At 35.5% G+C, this 19,050-nt stretch overlaps 1 protein-coding gene across 1 annotated transcript in view; it reads right to left on the bottom strand.

Annotated features, from left to right (window-relative positions):
• Positions 1 to 1,755: 1,755 nt before the first annotated feature.
• LOC128240174 (cell surface hyaluronidase-like) overlaps positions 1,756 to 19,050 on the bottom strand; it is a 31,561-nt gene continuing 14,266 nt past the window's right edge. Inside the window, exons 8-26 of the mRNA XM_052956691.1 lie at positions 17,606 to 17,700; positions 17,183 to 17,272; positions 16,376 to 16,579; positions 15,860 to 15,999; positions 15,233 to 15,443; positions 14,551 to 14,680; positions 14,095 to 14,158; positions 13,398 to 13,433; positions 12,389 to 12,517; positions 11,013 to 11,196; positions 10,256 to 10,388; positions 9,336 to 9,415; positions 8,651 to 8,844; positions 7,676 to 7,855; positions 6,812 to 6,980; positions 6,373 to 6,435; positions 5,622 to 5,724; positions 4,892 to 5,002; positions 1,756 to 4,287 (exon numbers count right to left, since the gene is read on the bottom strand). Of these exons, the coding sequence (XP_052812651.1) occupies positions 4,097 to 4,287; positions 4,892 to 5,002; positions 5,622 to 5,724; positions 6,373 to 6,435; positions 6,812 to 6,980; positions 7,676 to 7,855; positions 8,651 to 8,844; positions 9,336 to 9,415; positions 10,256 to 10,388; positions 11,013 to 11,196; positions 12,389 to 12,517; positions 13,398 to 13,433; positions 14,095 to 14,158; positions 14,551 to 14,680; positions 15,233 to 15,443; positions 15,860 to 15,999; positions 16,376 to 16,579; positions 17,183 to 17,272; positions 17,606 to 17,700 (2,507 nt within the window). The 3' untranslated portion in view covers positions 1,756 to 4,096. The remainder of the gene's footprint in view (positions 4,288 to 4,891; positions 5,003 to 5,621; positions 5,725 to 6,372; positions 6,436 to 6,811; positions 6,981 to 7,675; positions 7,856 to 8,650; positions 8,845 to 9,335; positions 9,416 to 10,255; positions 10,389 to 11,012; positions 11,197 to 12,388; positions 12,518 to 13,397; positions 13,434 to 14,094; positions 14,159 to 14,550; positions 14,681 to 15,232; positions 15,444 to 15,859; positions 16,000 to 16,375; positions 16,580 to 17,182; positions 17,273 to 17,605; positions 17,701 to 19,050) is intronic.

The raw sequence follows: 19,050 nt of genomic DNA, 5'->3' as shown, positions 1-19,050 counted from the left end.
TATTGCCGTGCATGCCGGGCCATAATTTTAAACTGTAAAAAAATTGCCACGGCAACCACGGTGTGGATGAGAAACGTAGTAGGTCGTAGTAAAACGGGGTAAACGCAATGACACGTGACAGTACGTAACAGTTCGTGACAGTACGTAATAGGCCGTTACACAACTTATAAATCGTCCGTAGGGGTGCGGGAATCATATGTAATCCCCGGCATATGAAGTTCCGTTCCAGTTTTGTCACGTTGTGCTTCGTTTTGTCACAGTTTTCACTGCAAGCTAGGGTGGACGATAGCCGTTTCGTTACGTTTCGTTTGCGGTGAAAACACAAAATCTTCTTCATCTTGGGAATTCATGTTTACTTGTCGAAATATTCTGATACAGTGATTGCTGTTGTTTGGGCGATTTTATTTATACCGTGGACACAAACGTAATCCAAAGCTCTGCGATGTTCGCGTTCGATGCATAGAAGGCCTTGACAAAACGTGGAAAACGCATCAGACCTGGATGAAGACGTGAAAAACGTGAGGGATCCTATCAGAACGTATCGGACCGGGGCCCAACGTACATGCATTCCTGGTAGACCGCGCCCGGACCTTAGTGCGTCTTGGACGAACCACTTTTTCGCCCCTACGGCTTGTCACGGTTACCTTAATAAAACGTAAGGAAACTTAGCACAACCTAACAAAACTTGTTTATGGAGACAAAATGGCCAAATTCCCACGGCGCAATACGTTTCGGGCAAACGGGGCTGCCGTGGCTACCGGGAACATAGTGTAAACGTAGCATCACCGCGTGACCAGTCCTGGACCAATGGCGTTGCGTCATTTATGTTGGAGGCGGGGTATATCTACAATATTGAGACTGTACATTGACTGTATCTGAAATATCTTTGTCATACATTCCGTACTTTTTGGCATTTGCCAGGTCATGAATGGTTTTGCAACGTTAAGATGTAACAATTGGTAAAACATATTTTACTGCATACGAACTTTACAAATGAAAACATAATATAATAAAACACTGAATTAAAAATATGTTTTCTGTAGTGATGTAAACGAATGGCAAAATTGATATTCGAATATTCGATAATTCTCTCGATCGAATATTCGAATATTCTATTACCGAAATACGTATTTTAGAAGATGCAGTAAACTACTATTTATTATTCGCTAAAGTAATAGCCGGGGCATTTTAACCCTTCTTTGTCGTAGCCAGTACGCGCTGCGGACCCTGAGTTTCCCCAAATGAGGTTTTGAAATTCTCCATTTTCAGGAAGAAAAAAGCAATGCATTATAAACAGACAAACATCAAAATCGAATAATACAATTCCGCTGCCATTTGTAAACAATGTGAAATTAGATTGATTCCTAGTCAAACAGTGTTTTGCGCCAATGGAGGATCTTTCCGTAGGATGATCAGCTCTTTCTGAGATTAAGTATATATTTCATATACATTTTACGCCAACAAATACATGGTATTTTAACGGATCCGACCCACAAATAAGCTAGCTTTATGATAGCCCCATGGTTTATTTTAAATGAATGTATGACTACCCAGTGTAATTTTAGCAGCATTTGAAAGGTATTTGCTTGATGTTTACATATATGCACAAAGTATGGCCGAATGCACATCATATATACAGTAATAACAATATGAACGGCTGCTCATTATTTCAAATGAAATTGCTTAAAATACATCAGGCCAAACACACTTGCTGATCGTATTGTTTCAAGTTTGCAAGTTTGCAAGTTTATTTCAAAGAACCCAGTTCATGGAAACATGACATTATGAGTATATGAGACAAAGAAATACATAATAAGAAACGAGGCTATGTCAAAAGAATAAAACAAGAAACATGCAATATACGCATATATAAAACAACTGATAATGGGAGAGACAAATGATTAACAATACTTAACAAACATGTGTGATATAAATAAGATAAAAGTAACTGTTATTGCTGTTCGTAGTGGATGTTTTTCTACTCGCCTGTCCTGTACACAAACCGTTTTCAAATAATACCAAAACAGTATGGAGCACCAGGCATACACAATATATACATTTGTTGGTCGGAATCTTTACCGAGTTTTAAGTTTGACAGAACTTTAAAGGTTCGCAAATATATGGAAATAAAAAAGGGTAAACGTAGGCAAATAACTCGGTCTAGAAACGGTAGAAAACACATATACATGTATAACAAAATAAACTTAAGACATGCGATTGGAATGTTTAAAATTGATCTAGAAGTAGTATCTGACTTATGTGACATGGAGAATAAGGGAGCCACGTATCGCATTTTTGAGCCATTAGACATAATTATTACACACGAAATAATCATTAAAATAAATACCAAAAACAATTATTTCTTCACTAGGTTTTAATTGATTTCTAGCTTCTTTCCTTAAAAGTTTTGTCATTGTCTCATACTTTTCGTTGACATTATAAGACTATTGCTTTACTCAGGTTTCTTTAGCAATCACTTTTTTAATCTTGACTCGTCTGTTTAAAACGGACCGATTGTTTACAAATACAAAAATAATCGTCAAACCTTTCTGTTTTTATGCTACATAAAGATTCCATGTTAGCATAGCAGCTAAAGTTATACGCTAGTTGGAATATTGATTCGTTATTAGTTGGTGGCATTGCAATAATATATTTTCGTAATGACGTCATGTGTGTGACGTCAAATTTAGTATTCAAAATGCGCAATGCATTGTCTTACAAGTAAAACGTATCTTAGACTATGTACGCAATGTTAGAGATATCACCATGACATTTTTAGTATTGCCCACTTAAGTTTCCTCCATTCTTAATTCTTAATAAAACGATAAAAAGAACAGTATGTCCAAAGGGCCAAAAATTCGCGATGAGGCTCATAAACATACGTATTTGACTCAGTTAAAGAATTCACTACAATATACAAGCGTTATATTACATGTGTATCTAAGGTTAACAGATAACAGAACACTAAACATGAGCACTGAATTTTATGAGAAGTGAATATGCTGCAATGCATGTATTCAAAGTAAAATTACAGTACAATAATATTTATAATGCAGGAATAATTTACGAAAACCAACATGGATACTCGTTTGTCTTCTTCCATCCTATAAAGATGTCCAAATCCAATTTACAATAACTTAAATAATACTTTATCACGAAATGAGAGCTTAAAGCTGCACTCTCACAGATCGAACGTTTTGACAACTTTTTTTTATTTTTTTGTCTTGGAACGAGCCAATGTTTGCGAAAATCCATGGAAACCAGTTATATAAGATTGCTGACAAAAAATTAGATCGCAGATTTTTATATTTAAGTTAAAAAGATGATGTTATATGCATTTTTCTTAAACCGTTAGTAAGGGTTTTAGCCATAAAACATTAATTTTCGAACGGTTATATGAAAATCTTGGATCTGATTTTTTGTCAGTAACCTTATATCATTGGTTTACAGATATTTACGCAAAAAATTGCTCTTTCCAAGAAAAAAAATAAAAAAAGTTGTAAAAATGGTATATCTGTGAGAGTGCAGCTTTAATCTTATATCAGTACTTAAACCGTGACAACCAGAAATAAACATGACGTCAACGAGAAAATGACGTCAATGAGGAATATGACGTCATAGATTTTTAAAATTGCAAATAGGATAGCGGCGCTCATAGTGGGAGATCTTAAAGCGAAACAGTTTCGATAGATGCACAAAACAAATTTATCAATTTTAATATATTATCATTTAACCCATTTGACCTAAAATGTTCGAATCAGAAAAAGGCATATGATTTGTCTACAGATAAAGACTATTAATATAAGCGATAATTTGGCGCTTTTAAATCACTGGGTAATTTGTGGCCACGTATCTATTGATTTAAACCCCGATCCAGGGGCTAATTCTTCAAAAATAATGTATTGAAATAATAAGGTGTTTTTGTGCATCTATATAGTTTTTTTACCTTTAAGAAGGTAATCAGTAGCTTTCACAATAACTACAGATCTTCAAGCTTTCAGTTTGAAACAAATTTGCCATCATAATAAAAAAATACAATTTCCAAAAAGTATTTCTATTTCTGTTTGTCACGGGTCAGTCTTATATATATATACACTCAACATCCCGGAAGTAGACAAGGTTTAACTTCCAGGATACTTCCGGCACAGTACTCTCCGTTATATCGCGTTGCAGGCTTAGTGCACGACCGCTTTCTTCCGGATCGTCCGTTGCAGTCCCCAGCCTCGTTTGTCTTCAACGCTTTACACTTACTCCACCTCGTCCATTCAGTAAACTCGCCATTGATAGCTGTTAAAATATATAAAGAAGTTGAAGTTTGATTCGTTACCGCTAATTATGTGACGAAGTAATAACTATTTGTGTTTTGATATTTGAATTCAATTAAATACAAGTTCATTGGTTCAACAGGAACGCATCCAGTTTTATTTGTTAAACAACTACTCATATAATTGTGTTTGTTTCACAAGAATTTATAAAATTCATTGGTTCAACGGGGACTCCTACAATTTGATTGGCTAAACAAGAACTCATACCATTCCATTGGTTCAACAAGAACTGATTTTACTTTATCGGTTCAACAGGAACTCATATAAAACTGTTGTGGTATCGTAGCAAAGTACACAACTATCCCTTAGTTTATGAAGCGGTGAGTATCAAGCCCACGACCCCACGCCTAGCAGGCGGCAATTATACTGCACCACTACAAACAAATAGCGATACCATACCATGTAAATGCGACAAAATTGTATGAATTCATGTTAAACCAATCGTTTTACAATATAACATACTGAACGCAATTTAAGAGATGTGGTAGCGATAAAATACATTATTGTGATGCGTGTTGTATACCAAATGGTAATGGCTTGATAACATCAAGTTCTAAGGTACTTACGGCAGTGTTTGACAATGCAGGACCGGACCTGAGATATCAGCCCTGCGCAGTGAGCTCCCTCGCCATCCGGAAGTGGAGAGCTGCACTGACGTTGCCTGTACTGTGTACCCTCTGTGTAATAAGATGTTAAGATATGATAAAAAATGACATGGCCATTACTTATAGCGTAAATATTATCCAATATGTAGATATGGGTAGCTTCCTTCATGCGAGTGAATTTTGTTACACTTCTTCGGTTAACTGCGGCTCGCCCGGAATAAGACTTGCCATTGTCGCGAATAAACCCGTACCAAAGTCATTGTACATGCCGATGATTGTGACTAGCCCTTCTACCGTTTTTACAGTTAATTGATTAATTAAAAACTATGTATAAACTTGTGTGTGTGTGTGTGTGTGTGTGTGCGTGTGTGCGTGTGTACGTGTGCGTGCGTGCGTGCGTGCGTGCGTGTGTGCGTGTGTGTGTACGTTTTGATAATAATATAGTTTTATTAAAACAAAATTAAAAAGCTTAATACTAACAAATACTGATATACTGATTACTTTAACGCCCTTACCCAGTGATGACAAAAGCGTTCTTAGATTATGCCTTATAAAAAAGCCTACCCATCCTGTCTGTTTTTTGGACAACATGAAACCCAAGCCACACATTTTTTTACCCTAACATAGTTAAAAACATTCGATAAACACAATCATATAATTATATTAGTTTCAAATTAGGAATTCAGTTTACCTCCACAAGACAGAGAACATTGCGACCAAACACCCCAATTACTCCATCCACCGTCAATCGCCACACGACCTTCAAATGGAAACAACGACCCCGCACCGAAATCCTGAAAATTTGAGAGTATATCTGTAAAACAGTCGTATTCCTCAATAATGCTAACAGGAATATTTGAAGAGAAACAAAGACCCCTGTCTATAACATAAAATTAGCCTGGGGAAGAAAACATATTTGCTAGAGGTCTCATTGCGTCAAGAGACGCACGTTAATAGAAACAAAACCCTGCGCCAAAATGGGAGTGAATTATCGAAGAGTAGACCTGCTTTTTTTGGAATGACTGGACAATCATTTAACTGGAGTGACATACCGAAGTAGGAGTCTTCCCTGCTGCGAAAACAATCTGGGAGCCGTCAAAAGGAAATTACTTACCACAGGAGGAGGCTTCCTTGCAGCGAAAAGGATCGGGGAGCTGTCAAAATGGAATTACTTACCACAGAAGAACTCCCTGCTATAGAAATGATAAAGGAGCCGACAAATGGGAATGACTTACCGCAGGAGAAGAACCCTCTTCTGTATAAAGGATAAGGGAGCCGACAAATGGGAGTGACTAATTGAAGGAGGGCACTTTCCTTCTGTTGAATATGGGAGTTGTCAAAATGGAACCAGAGAGACTAACCAGAGAAGGCGAACTCCCAGCTGTTAGGAGGAATTGGAAGTCGATAAATTGGATTCAAGTTAATCAAACGGAGGGACTTACCGGAGGAGGCGACTTCTGTGCTGTTGGAAAGATTGGGGAGTCGTCAATGTGGAGCGGAGGATGCTAGAAGCAAAGAGAGACATTAAGGAATCATACCCTCAAATAAGCTCGTTTCCTGATAAGTTAAAACCACTAGTGTATCCTTTATGTTAAAGTTTGATACCTTGTAACCTCTAACAATGTTGTCATTGCTTACGGAATACAAATGTTTAAGACAAATTACCGAAAGTACGACATGCCCCATAACGAAACAATTACAAGCAGTCAGTTGTATACTCGTTAAATTGACAAAAACACAGAAACACATACACTTTAATGTTATTGTCATTATATTTGAAAACTTTGTGTAGATCATTTTTTAAGTGTTACTGTAGTTACATTAGATATTTGGGAATGTGAAACAACAAAAGGATATTGTTTTAAAGTAAAGAATACATACCCTTGTTCTTGCGAGCTCTTTAGCAGTATATAGCCTTGATCTGCAGTCGGAATCATTGTAGTCGCCTGAGATAACGCGGACTCGGAATTCCGGGCACTTGCCGTTGTTACACGACTGGTCTTCGTCCGGATGACGGCTTTCCAGATTGATAAACTTGTAGTACATCATTCTGGAAACGGTGTATAATACAACTGTAAGATTTTTATAACCATCCACAAACGCAAATCAACGTGTGTGTTTATTTTCTTTCTGATTTTAAAGTAGATTGTGCGAAAATGTAGTCACATAATAAATATGTGTTATCTTTGCAAATTTACACTCAATGCAGATATGTTATAACATTTTCTTTTATATTAGGCCAGGGCCCTATAATTGTTAAAACAGCTTCATTAGATAATGAACAAACAATTAATATGTGAACACAACTGTTATTGAAATAATTCTTGAAAGACTGCAGTGGTGCTAAAAATACAAATTTAGAATCTGCCAAAATGTTGGAGGGAAATTATATTATATTAACCTATATTAAGATGTGTGAATTTTGCTTTCACTTTCGTGAAAAAAAGAAAAAGGCAGTCTTTGGAATTGGCCCGTTTCTTTAGCCCCGTTTTATGTATATATAAACAGGTGTAAGGCAACTTAAAAACTAAGTACTTTCCAAGCATAATATTAAAAATTAATATGAATACTTTGTTCACAATCTAAATAAATGCTTTTGAGTTAAATCATTCGAGTTGAATAATTAAATATTTCAAACAAACAAAAGTACAAGAAAATGGAAAAAGTAAATTTAACAAGTTCTCACTTTTCTTCTTGTTCTAAAATTTGTGGTCAAAATCTACAATTCCATATAGTATACCTTACCCTGTTTTCGTGTCAAAGAACACTTTCTTTCCGTCCAGACCAGGTTCGTCACGGTCCAATTCCTCAAGGGAGGCAACCTCTAAGAATTGTGACCGATGCCAGAAGTTGAATGGATGGAGGGATTGGATTTCTACTTCAGCACTAAGTGGTGTGCATACCCCAATTCTCAGCTTATCGCCCCTGGAGAGGAAAATATGAATTTAAAATGTAAAATGCGAGTTTGACGGTCAAACGGCTTGAATGTCACAGAAATTCCAAACGAGACTCAACGCTGCAAGACCGCTATAAACAGTATATTTGTTAAATGTCGGGGTAACCGCCTTAAATTCTAAGCCAAGTTTAATGTGTGTGTTTTTTTTTTATTTAATCTAGTCATACTTTATGCATGAAGATACATGATGAAGAAAACATCAGAGATATAAAAACAGTGCAGTGAGGCATTGTTTAAATTTCATTAACAAAGGAAAAGCAAAGAGATTGGGCCAAGAACTTTTCCAACATCAGTTACGGCCCTTTTCCAAAACGTGACATTATTTGTTCTCACGTAAGTTATGAAGACAACTGGCATATTTCATATGAGTGCATGAATAGAAAAGAGAAAAATGTGTTCTTGCACAAGCAGTGGTTCATTTTCAACTACATAAGAATCCCGTTGGCTCGAAATCGCTTGACTTGAATTATTTGTTTGCTCGAACCAGATGTATAAGACCGATTTCTTTATACTGAAGGTAAACAATCTCGCTTGGCTCGAATTTTTCGAGACTCGAGGAACCTACGCCGGTCCCTCGGAGTTCGAGCCATCGGGGTTCGACTGTTTGTAGTTTTAAAATTCATGTAATGCAATAAAAATAATAGAAATAGTAGAACATAATTGTCAGAATCAATATTGGAGAATGAGATCGAGGGAAAGAAGTTGGGTTCGTACCGTTTCACGAGTGCAAAAAAGTTAATTCAAGGAAAAATATAAAAACATACTCATCGAGTCCATTGACCTCAATGCGTATCCAATCGCCCATGGAGGGTTTAAAGTGGACGGTATATGTTGAGCTTCCATCCAAAACCACTTGAGGACCAGTGGCTATGTGCATCTCAAAGTCCAGCTGAGCGCTTGGTAGCTGATCGCGGACAAAGATGGCGCGGCGGTGCTCGAAGTTTCCATGTACTTGAAGCTGCAATGTTAAATATCATGTTACATGTTGTAACTTTAACCAAGGCATGTGAAAAAGGCTGGTAAGCGATATTTTATTCACATGAATTCCGCTCGCATACTGGTAGAACTGGTAACTGTGGTGAAAAAAATAATGACAGTTACTTGCACACTATTAAATAGGATTGTGTCGGATATTTTGTTCCAGCCAAAAATGGCGCGAAAGTTGACATGTAACCAAACATTTAATTAATACGAAAATATAACTCTCAGTGAGAAATGGTATGTAATTAACTTCAATTTCACACACGTTTTGGACACTGGACAGCGTTTTGATGCTTCGTAATTTATATTCCAGCCACCAGATTCTCGTTTTTTGTATTTTGTGTTATGTTACCACATATTACAAGCATATTTTATAATAGACATATAATAGCAAATGTTCAGTTCATGTTATATGTCTCGTTAAACTAGTAATAAAACGAATACATATATACAATTGAAGCCACATACATTTCCGAACTTTGTTCTACAACGTGCAAGTCTCCAGTGTCTCCTTATAACACAGTCGTCTGCTGCGGCCGAGAAATCGTCTACAGAGCAGGAAACATATATATTGTTAAGTGATTCTAATAAAATAATAAGTTTTGAATCGTTAACTACCGGGCTTTGAAACTTTAGTTTCTAATGTATATGTAAAGGTATTTCTTAACGAAATTTCAACCTAAATGGTTTGCTACTGGGCGAGTGTTTGTAGTTTCTAATGTATTTGTATAGATAATTGTTAACAAGATTTAATTCTAAATGATTGACTTTAACATCGATATTATTTTAATGTTTAACATATATTGACTTCCGGTTCCAAACCCTAGTGAGTCCTTAGTGAGTTTTCACTGACTGTGGCAAGGGAGGTAACCTCAACATATTATACTGATGACGATATTTCGATACTTGTGTAATGTGTGTTGTCTTGGTGTTTGTATGGCCCTGATTATTGTATATGTAAACAGTCATTTGGTTATTTCTTAGGCTACTTGGCTAGTCCCTGGCCCCAATTTCCAAGTCCCTTATAAGAAGATTAGATTAAGCTCACTATTTTTGTTTACCGATAACTTACTTAATAAAGTTTTTACTTCTGTATGAGTCTTCGAGTTTAAATAGGGATATTTTTTATGCTTACCACAATAAACTATTTGATTTTATCAAAATCAAATTTTTAATAAGAATGTTTTTGACTTTTCGGATATGCTACTTTTAAAAAGCCTGCTACGCTTAAAAAGTTTCGAGAAGATTGAAGTTTGCATTGTTTTACTAGCGGTAAAAAAACTATTTTAAATAGAGACGAATAGCAACAGTCAATCTAATCCAATAAGTATGTACAAATGTTTGGGACAAGGCATCTATATTTATATATTGTTTAATTGTAAAGTAACCTGGTCTGACTACGTATGTCGTCTGGTCCCCTTCTTTCAAGGTGAAGCCGGCAATCATCTCTCCATCTCGGTTTGAGTCCCAGCCTGGATTAACTCCCTTTACACCGGATATAGCTAGTTGACCATGACCGGGCTAAAGGAAAACATAATGAAATATACTTATATCTTAAATGACGTCATCGTTATGTAAAAATGCCACTATATATTTGTTAATATTTCAATAGTATAATAACTCTTGACATAATGTCATAAAGAAATAGCGTTGTAGATTGCACGCGAACAAAGGTTAACTATGATCATATAGCAATTGTATTAACTTGTTTCTTAAATAACACAATGCCTATATAAAAAATCTGTCGGTGACAACTTTAAAGATATACATAACGTTTTGTTATTTAAAATGAAACTTGTAGCACTTTTTGCATCATGATAGATGGATTATCTTATTACGCCATTGCTCGTGATTTATCAATTTGAAAAACTAACTCCTCTGATGAATTTCCTTATTGATAAGCCACTAATGTTATAACCCCTCTATATAGAATTTAGGTTTTACTTTTAAGTACACAAGTAATGATTATATTTCTCGTTTTACAAATGTGACATTTGTTTAATGCTGTGATGATTTTGAACAAGTTTTAACAACTTTCTCGTATGAAAGTTTATGTCAAAATATAATGTATTGGTCAATAAGAAAACTCAATAATGCATCATAATACATTGAACATTCAGACATACTTCAACACTGTATACCTACCCCATCTATGAAGGCGAAGGTGATATTGGTAAACGTGTTCTTCATCGAGGAAAAATACGGAGAGTTACGTTTTTGGGCAATGGCTGCAATATCGTAACGTTCGTTGTCATGGAAACCATCGAACCACAAATTGTTGAATTTCATTGGTCCTTTCCACATCGTCAGGCCGGATTGGACAGCGTCACTGTATATACATAATTAGATGTTTCAATATAATAGGTAATTGAATAAGCATTTAGTTTTACATAAAACGATGTAGAATTTAACATGATTGTTTTATCTGACACTGAATCTGCATTTTACCGAATTATATTTTATCGTTATATTAGTAATATTAATAATTGCTTCATACATTTGCACTGTTCATGAGATTTAACGTATCAGGATACGTTCTGTGTCTTTAGTTGTATGCATGGGTATAATAAGAAACGGCCTTTGTAAATAATTGTTCCAATAGTGTACGTTTTTAAAACTCTAAGCTATTATTTCCAGGTCACCAGCTCATTATGTTTTGATATGTGATGTATGTTTGGTATTCATGACGGAACACAGCTCATTATGTTTTGATATGTGATATATGTTTGGTATTCATGTCGGAACACAGCTCATTATGTTTTGTTATGTGATGTATGTTTGGTATTCATGTCGGAACACAGCTCATTATGTTTTGATATGTGATGTATGTTTGGTATTCATGTCGGAACACAGCTCATTATGTTTTGATATGTGATGTATGTTTGGTATTCATGTCGGAACACAGCTCATTATGTTTTGATATGTGATGTATGTTTGGTATTCATGTCGGAACACAGCTCATTATGTTTTGATATGTGATGTATGTTTGGTATTCATGTCGGAACACAGCTCATTATGTTTTGATATGTGATGTATGTTTGGTATTCATGTCGGAACACAGCTCATTATGTTTTGATATGTGATGTATGTTTGGTATTCATGTCGGAACACAGCTCATTATGTTTTGATATGTGATGTATGTTTGGTATTCATGTCGGAACACAGCTTATTATGTTTTGTTATGTGATGTATGTTTGGTATTCATGTCGGAACACAGCTCATTATGTTTTGATATGTGATGTATGTTTGGTATTCATGTCGGAACACAGCTCATTATGTTTTGATATGTGATGTATGTTTGGTATTCATGTCGGAACACAGCTCATTATGTTTTGATATGTGATGTATGTTTGGTATTCATGTCGGAACACAGCTCATTATGTTTTGATATGTGATGTATGTTTGGTATTCATGTCGGAACACAGCTCATTGAGCTAATGTTTCTTGTTATCATATACCCGGCTTTCAATAAAGATTCTTGTGTCTTGTGAAAAAATCTATAAGCTAAGTAATATCCTTACATCTCCCAGAAGAACGGCAGCGCTCTGTCAATGTCCACCTTTTGCCAGATGGGAACACCCTTATTTTGGCTTTCTCCTACAATCACAGCGTTACTAAGTTTGCCACCTCGAACAAACTGTTGCCCCTCACTGTAAATAAAAGGAAATTAATATGAATGATATGTATGATTTTTAGACAATTGAAATGATCTCATTATCAGATGCTATTTAAGTGGTGTAAGCATTGTCGAAAAAAATAAAATAAAGCTGCAGCATAAAACAGCGTCCTGTTTAAGTTTGCATATTCGGATTACTGGCAAACTAAATTTTCTCCATCATTTGAGGTCAACCTCAGATTGGTCTTACTAAATATGCTACAGTATTAACGCATATAAAAACAAAATTCAACTTAAATGAATTGTTTGTTCTAATGCAGTTTACATTTTTATTCTGCGATAAGCTGTGCATTATATTGCAGCTTTTAGCATAAAACTGCGTCCTGTGTAAGTTTGCCTATTCGGATTACTTGCAAAAGTATTCCTCTATGTTTTCAGGTCAACCCCAGATTAGTCTTAAAAATGCTACAGTATTATGGCATATAAAATAACCAAAATGAGTTTAAATGAATTGTTCTAATGCGGTTTACATTCGTATGCTGCGATAGGCGCGATATATTGCAGCTTTAATTGAGGCTATTCCGGATGCAAGTTTTCTACTCCACCTGGCGGTACAAGTTTTTTACCCCACCTGGCGGTACAAGTTTTCTACTCCACCTGTCGGCCGGTATTGACACGGCAAATTTGAATATTTCTAAAGTGTTTAGACCATAACGAATTAAACTGTATGTAAGATCAGTAGAAAACTTCTGTTCTTAATAGCTAAAAGGTTAAAATAAATAGCCCCCTTTGAGGAGTTTGAGATTATCGATGTGCGTGTAGGTACTGACAATAAGTCTGGCTTGAATTGATGCACATGTATTTCAGTTGATATATGGAATTGTTCTGTATGAATTCTTGAAATTGTTACTTACTTTGTGACCATAACTCCATTCAAAGCATCCGAGGACCTGTAAGTTGAAAATAAAGAGTTTGAACTATTTACAGCAAGTACGAAATGGAACATATAAACAAACAATTTTAACAAAGAACCATGCTCACATCATACTGAGTAAATGAAGGTCATTGACAATGCATTATGACCCAGCTGGCCCCAATTTCTCGAAACATCTTAGATCCCTTTTAACAAAATTACGCTAATCTCACTATTTTTGTTGTTCTATAAAATGTTTTTTATTTACTTCTTCAAGAATTTTTAGAAATTATGTAGGAATAATATGTATGATTATCAGATTTAACCATTTTTCATGTATCAAAATCCATTTTCAGTATGTAATTTGGCTAATTGAAATAAGCGACTTTAACCTTCTAAGTTTCAGAAGTTTCGAGAAATTGGGGTCTGACAAAATATTGTCAGATATGTACGATATTAATGCCGAAATAAGTTGTACGATATTAATGCCGAAATAAGTTATTGTCTCTTGCATTTGAATATTCATTCATTGTAGAAGATTACGACTCAAGGAAATTTAGTATGGGTGTCACATTTTTTAACTACTTGGCTTCCTTTGAAGTAAATTACAATCGTTTCATGCCATTTATCTTCAAACGAGACGGAAGAATAAGGCTTAAAAAGACAAAATTAAATAATTATAGAACATATAAACGTACGACACACGCGAAACATCCAGTAATCCTCCCTCGATCCAGATATTTATGAATCTGCATTTGTAGCCTGAAACAGTCATATTATTTCATTGAAACTTGCATATTAGTATGTTGTACTTCACACTTTCTTACAGTATTTTTTTAACTTCTCACAGAAAAAGTATGAGTTTTCATGTTTTCTTCATTCGATTCCTCTCAATCTTTATTAAAATTAAAAAAAATATTGGAGAAAAAACTAATTAGCCGTGACGTTATTGATAATAATAATAATAATAATAATAATAATAATAATAATAATAATAATAATAATAATGAAATAATAATAATAATAATATAAATAATAATAATAATAATAATTATTATTATATTTATAATGAACAATTATGTACATTGATGTCACAAAAGTGGTTCGTTTGAATAGTTATCAGCAGTAATATTACACCAGAACAATAATGTTACCTGTTATTTTAGAAAGTGATATAATGAGGGGTTCTGAATCTGGATCCGATGTGTTGACACGGGGTTGCCACATGTTACAGCAATGGGTGGTTCTATCAGCCTTCAGCCGACCACCAATAAATACGCCGAACTGAAACAAGATGGCCGATATACAAACATTCGGGGTGGGTGGGGGATTTAGGCTTTATTTATAATTTTCGAAACATCTATACGTCTTTTAGGCTATATGTCATTAAAGCTGCACTTTCACAGATTGACATTTTGTTGTTGTTGTTTTTTCAAAGAATCAGCTGATTTTGGTATCAATTAATTATATTCAGTCATATATGAAAGCTCACAAATGAACAAATCTCAATTGTTTGGGAAACTGCCTAAATTTTCATTTCTCTTAAAGCGTTAGTAACGCTTTGAGAAATAAAATATCAATTCTCGAACGTATATAAAAAAAACTGCGATCTCATCTTTTGTTAGCAGTCTTGTACCACTGGTTTCAAGACATGTAATCAGCAAAAATTGGATCATTTAAAGACATTTAAATTTTTAACAATGGTCAATCTGTGAGAGTGCAGCTTTAATTGTACTAAATATGTATTATATATGGTATGATCAAGTTTCCAGAGTAAAACTTTTATTGTTCTTTCCGTATCAGACCTACTTCTGTAGATAAAAGCGCGGTACTCACATTATCTTGAGAGTGCGCCGCATTGTTAACAAACTCTGAGAAAGGCGTCCTCTGTGCCTCCAAATCCTTCATTAAGGGTGGATCGATAAAGGCGGACGGGCCGAGAGGAGCGTTCGGATATACCACCCAGATACCCATTCCCTCGCCGCCAGCCGCAACATTGTTCCGGAAGTACGTTTTTGGGTTTGTGATCCAAAAACCAGCTGGACGTCTGAAATGATTATAAATTTATTATGTTTTTAAAATAATAAAGGTTGTAGAGCACTGTGAGGGAAAAATGCAGACATATTGGACATCATTTTAGACAAAGAGTCGAACCCCGTTGGCTCGAACTCGCTTGGCTCGAATTCATCGATGGCTCGAACTGAATGAGATCGACTGATGTTTTTATACTGAAGTTTAGCATTTGAGCTTTGCTCGAAAACTTTTCGATGTTCAGGTGTTTTTCGCCGGTCCCTGGGAGTTCGAGCCGTCGGGATTCGACGGTATGATGTGTTTGGCCTCATCCGACACACATTATAAGGAGTGGATGGGGAAATAGTAGATTTTTACGATAAAGAGTCATAAGAACTATTTGAGTCACTGCAAATGTTTATCACCATAATGACTAAATCGAACATTTCTTACTCTTTATCCATGGGTTCGAGAAATCCAGTGCCTTTGCGGGTGTTCATAGCAAGATTCCCATCAAATGTATTGTTCTTTTCTCCGCCGTCCTCCAGGAAATAGCCATGCCCAAGATGGTCGTAACACACATTATCAATCACCTGAAAATAAGTTACATGTATAATTATAGTTTACGCTCTTTTCCACAATAAACAAATTAGTATGGCATAACTAGAGTTGTTTAGTATATACTAATTTATTTTAGTTCGATTGTGACGAAAGCTCATAGCTCAAAGAATCACTCTCGAGTCCGTTTCCTGGGGTCATGTATTTTTACCTGTAGTTACAATGTGTAGGATACGTTTGTCAGTGTAATCAAATGTCCATAAGCGATAAGTTCCCTTCCCTTGGGCAAACGTACTCTTATCTTTGTCATTATTTCTCACTTTTATTAACATCTTCATTTTGAGAAGCTGTGAGAAATATTCCCATATATTTATGCAAAAGACTGACATTTACTATATACATATCGCTCACCTGGACCGAATGTGTTCCGTGTAGGGTTATGCACCTTGCGAACGAGTTATGAATGCTAACGGAGCGAACATAAGGGGCCGGAACTCCAGCATCCCTGTCAAGTGCCATGTGAAAGTGAATTGGATAGCGTCCCTTGTCAGTGTGTTGCCCCACATATCGCATCTCGAAGTTTGACATCCGGGCACTTCCAAATCCATTTAGAATCTGTTAAATGAAAATTGTTAATCTTTTAAACTGTGAGTTAGAAGAAATGTGGGGAAAGATTCTGCTTTTGAAATAAAGAGTTTCGAATCACGTGACTAACAAGTTTTGCACACGTGCTCAAATAGTTACCACTACGCATACATTTGAGCTTCATTCTTAGTTTAGCGGTGCAGTTGTCCAAATGTTAACCCAAAACTAAAACATACAATTATGAAATAAATGAACTATTCCTGTCTGACTTGGCTATTCCTGTCGGACCTAACTATTTTAGGCTGACCTAGCTATTATAGGCTGACCTAGTTATTTTATGCTGACCTAGCTATTCTATGCTGACCTATTTATTCTATGCTGACCTAGATATTCTAGGCTGACCTAGTGATTATAGACTGACCTAGTTATTCTAGACTGACCTAACTATTCTTGGCTGACCTAGTTATTCTAGGCTGACCTAGTTATTCTAGGCTGACCTAGCTATTATATGCTGACCCAGCTATTCTAGACTGACCTAGCTTTTTCTGGGCTGACCTAGATATAACAGTCTGACCTAGTTATTTCAGCCGCCTGACCTAGTTGTTCCAATTTGTCAAGCTATTCTTGTCTGACCTTTATATGAGCACCAAATGTGTCTCTTTTGTGAATTTCTTTTTCTTCGCAGTTGCCGTTGAATGAAGGACATTCTCGTAACATTTCTCCCTGAAAGAAGAAACATCGTGTTTGTTATTTTTATTTAAGTGCATGCTATAGACAACAATCCGATAGTAGAAACCAGCACACTTGTAGGTTTTCACCTTTCATTTAGTTTGTACATGTATTAGAAAAGTCTATATTTATATCGTAATGGCTGTTGATTTGTGGGTATCAATGTTGCTTAAAGTAATGCATATTCAAAGTCAAATGATTTAAGATATAAAAGGTTCGTGTTAAATCTTTTTCAAATCCATCATTTCTTTATTTAAAGCATCACTTGCCTAAAATTGAAAAAAAAATATATGAATTTCGATCTAGAATGAGTCTTTTTATTGTTACCTGTATGACGATATTTCGCGACAGCATTGCGACTTCCCCTCTCATGTCTATTTGACTCGCCACAAACTCGCCCCAGTGAGTATATTTAAGACGTTCTGTAAGAGTTTACAAATTTCCAATGAAATAAGTATTATGTAACCTGCTTTGTCATATGAGTGTGTACATCTGACTCGCCACAAACTCGCCCCAGTTGTTCTGTAAGAGTTTACAAATTTTTAATGAAATAAGTAGTATGTAACCTGCTTGGTCACAAAAGTATGTACATCCGACTCGCCCCAAACTCGTCCAAGTTAGTATATTGAAGACGTTCTGTAAGAGTTTACAAATTCTTAATGAAATAAGTAGTATGTAACCTGCTGGGTCACAAAAGTATGTACATTTGTACATCCGACTCGTCATAAACTCGCCCCTATCAGAATATTGAAGAAGTTTTGAATAGTTTATAAATTCTTAATGATAAAAGTAGTATGTAACCTGCTTTGTCACATGAGTATGTAAACATCCGACTCGCCATAAACTCGCCCCTATCAGAATATTGAAGAAGTTCTGAATAGTTTATATATTCCTAATGATAAATGTAGTATGTAACCTGCTTGGTCACTTGATCATATACATCCGACTCGCCACAAACTCGCTCCAGTATGTACATCAAAGAGGTTCTGAAGGTATTTACTAACTACGTTAAACTTTTCTCAAACACAAACACACAACAAAGAGATCTACAAATGCTAAAACTGATTTTAAAACTAGTTAGTTCCGAGATTCGGTTTAAATCGTACTTAATTATGCAAACGATGAAAATTAAAATAATAATTCAACTAATACAATTGAAACTGCATGGGCGAGTCTAGCAGTCAAAGAGTAGCCAAATGAAAAGGGAAGTTTAACAGACACTCAACGAGAGACAGCCATTGTCTTGACCACGCTAATGGCATTATCTAGTGTTTTTGTAACTTTCTGTAAACTGAATCTGTTCATGTCTTGGACTGTATTTTTTCCGACAAACATGATTTGTATATATGATTTTGCTATTATTTCCATATTAACTGTATGGATAAGGGCTAGGGTTCTGTACTCATAAATATGTTTACTTCCCATTTTTGTACACATTGATTTTGAAGAAAAACGGTGAAGCTCCGCCTCCCAAATGTCGGGGTACATTTCACATGCAAATATTCTACGTAATGAACGATATAATTCAAAATAGCCCTCCATGTATGACAATTAACTTCTAGCCATGGGAGAGTACGAGACATGCCGCTTCAGTGTGGAAAACCACGTGGTTTGTGACGTCACATTTAGCTATACAGTAACTTTTTTGGTCGATATTTATATGGAAAAAAAATGTAATAGACCATACAATAGTGATTTTCCTATTTGAAGCGAGATGTATTTTGCTGCTTGTGTATGATAATCAAATGTGATATCACAAACCACGTGGTATG

Source organism: Mya arenaria, chromosome 7, assembly GCF_026914265.1.
Source record: "Mya arenaria isolate MELC-2E11 chromosome 7, ASM2691426v1".
Classification (NCBI taxonomy): Eukaryota; Metazoa; Mollusca; class Bivalvia; order Myida; family Myidae; genus Mya; species Mya arenaria.
Note: the sequence above shows the minus strand (reverse complement) of the source record. Positions and strands in the feature narration are given on the sequence as shown.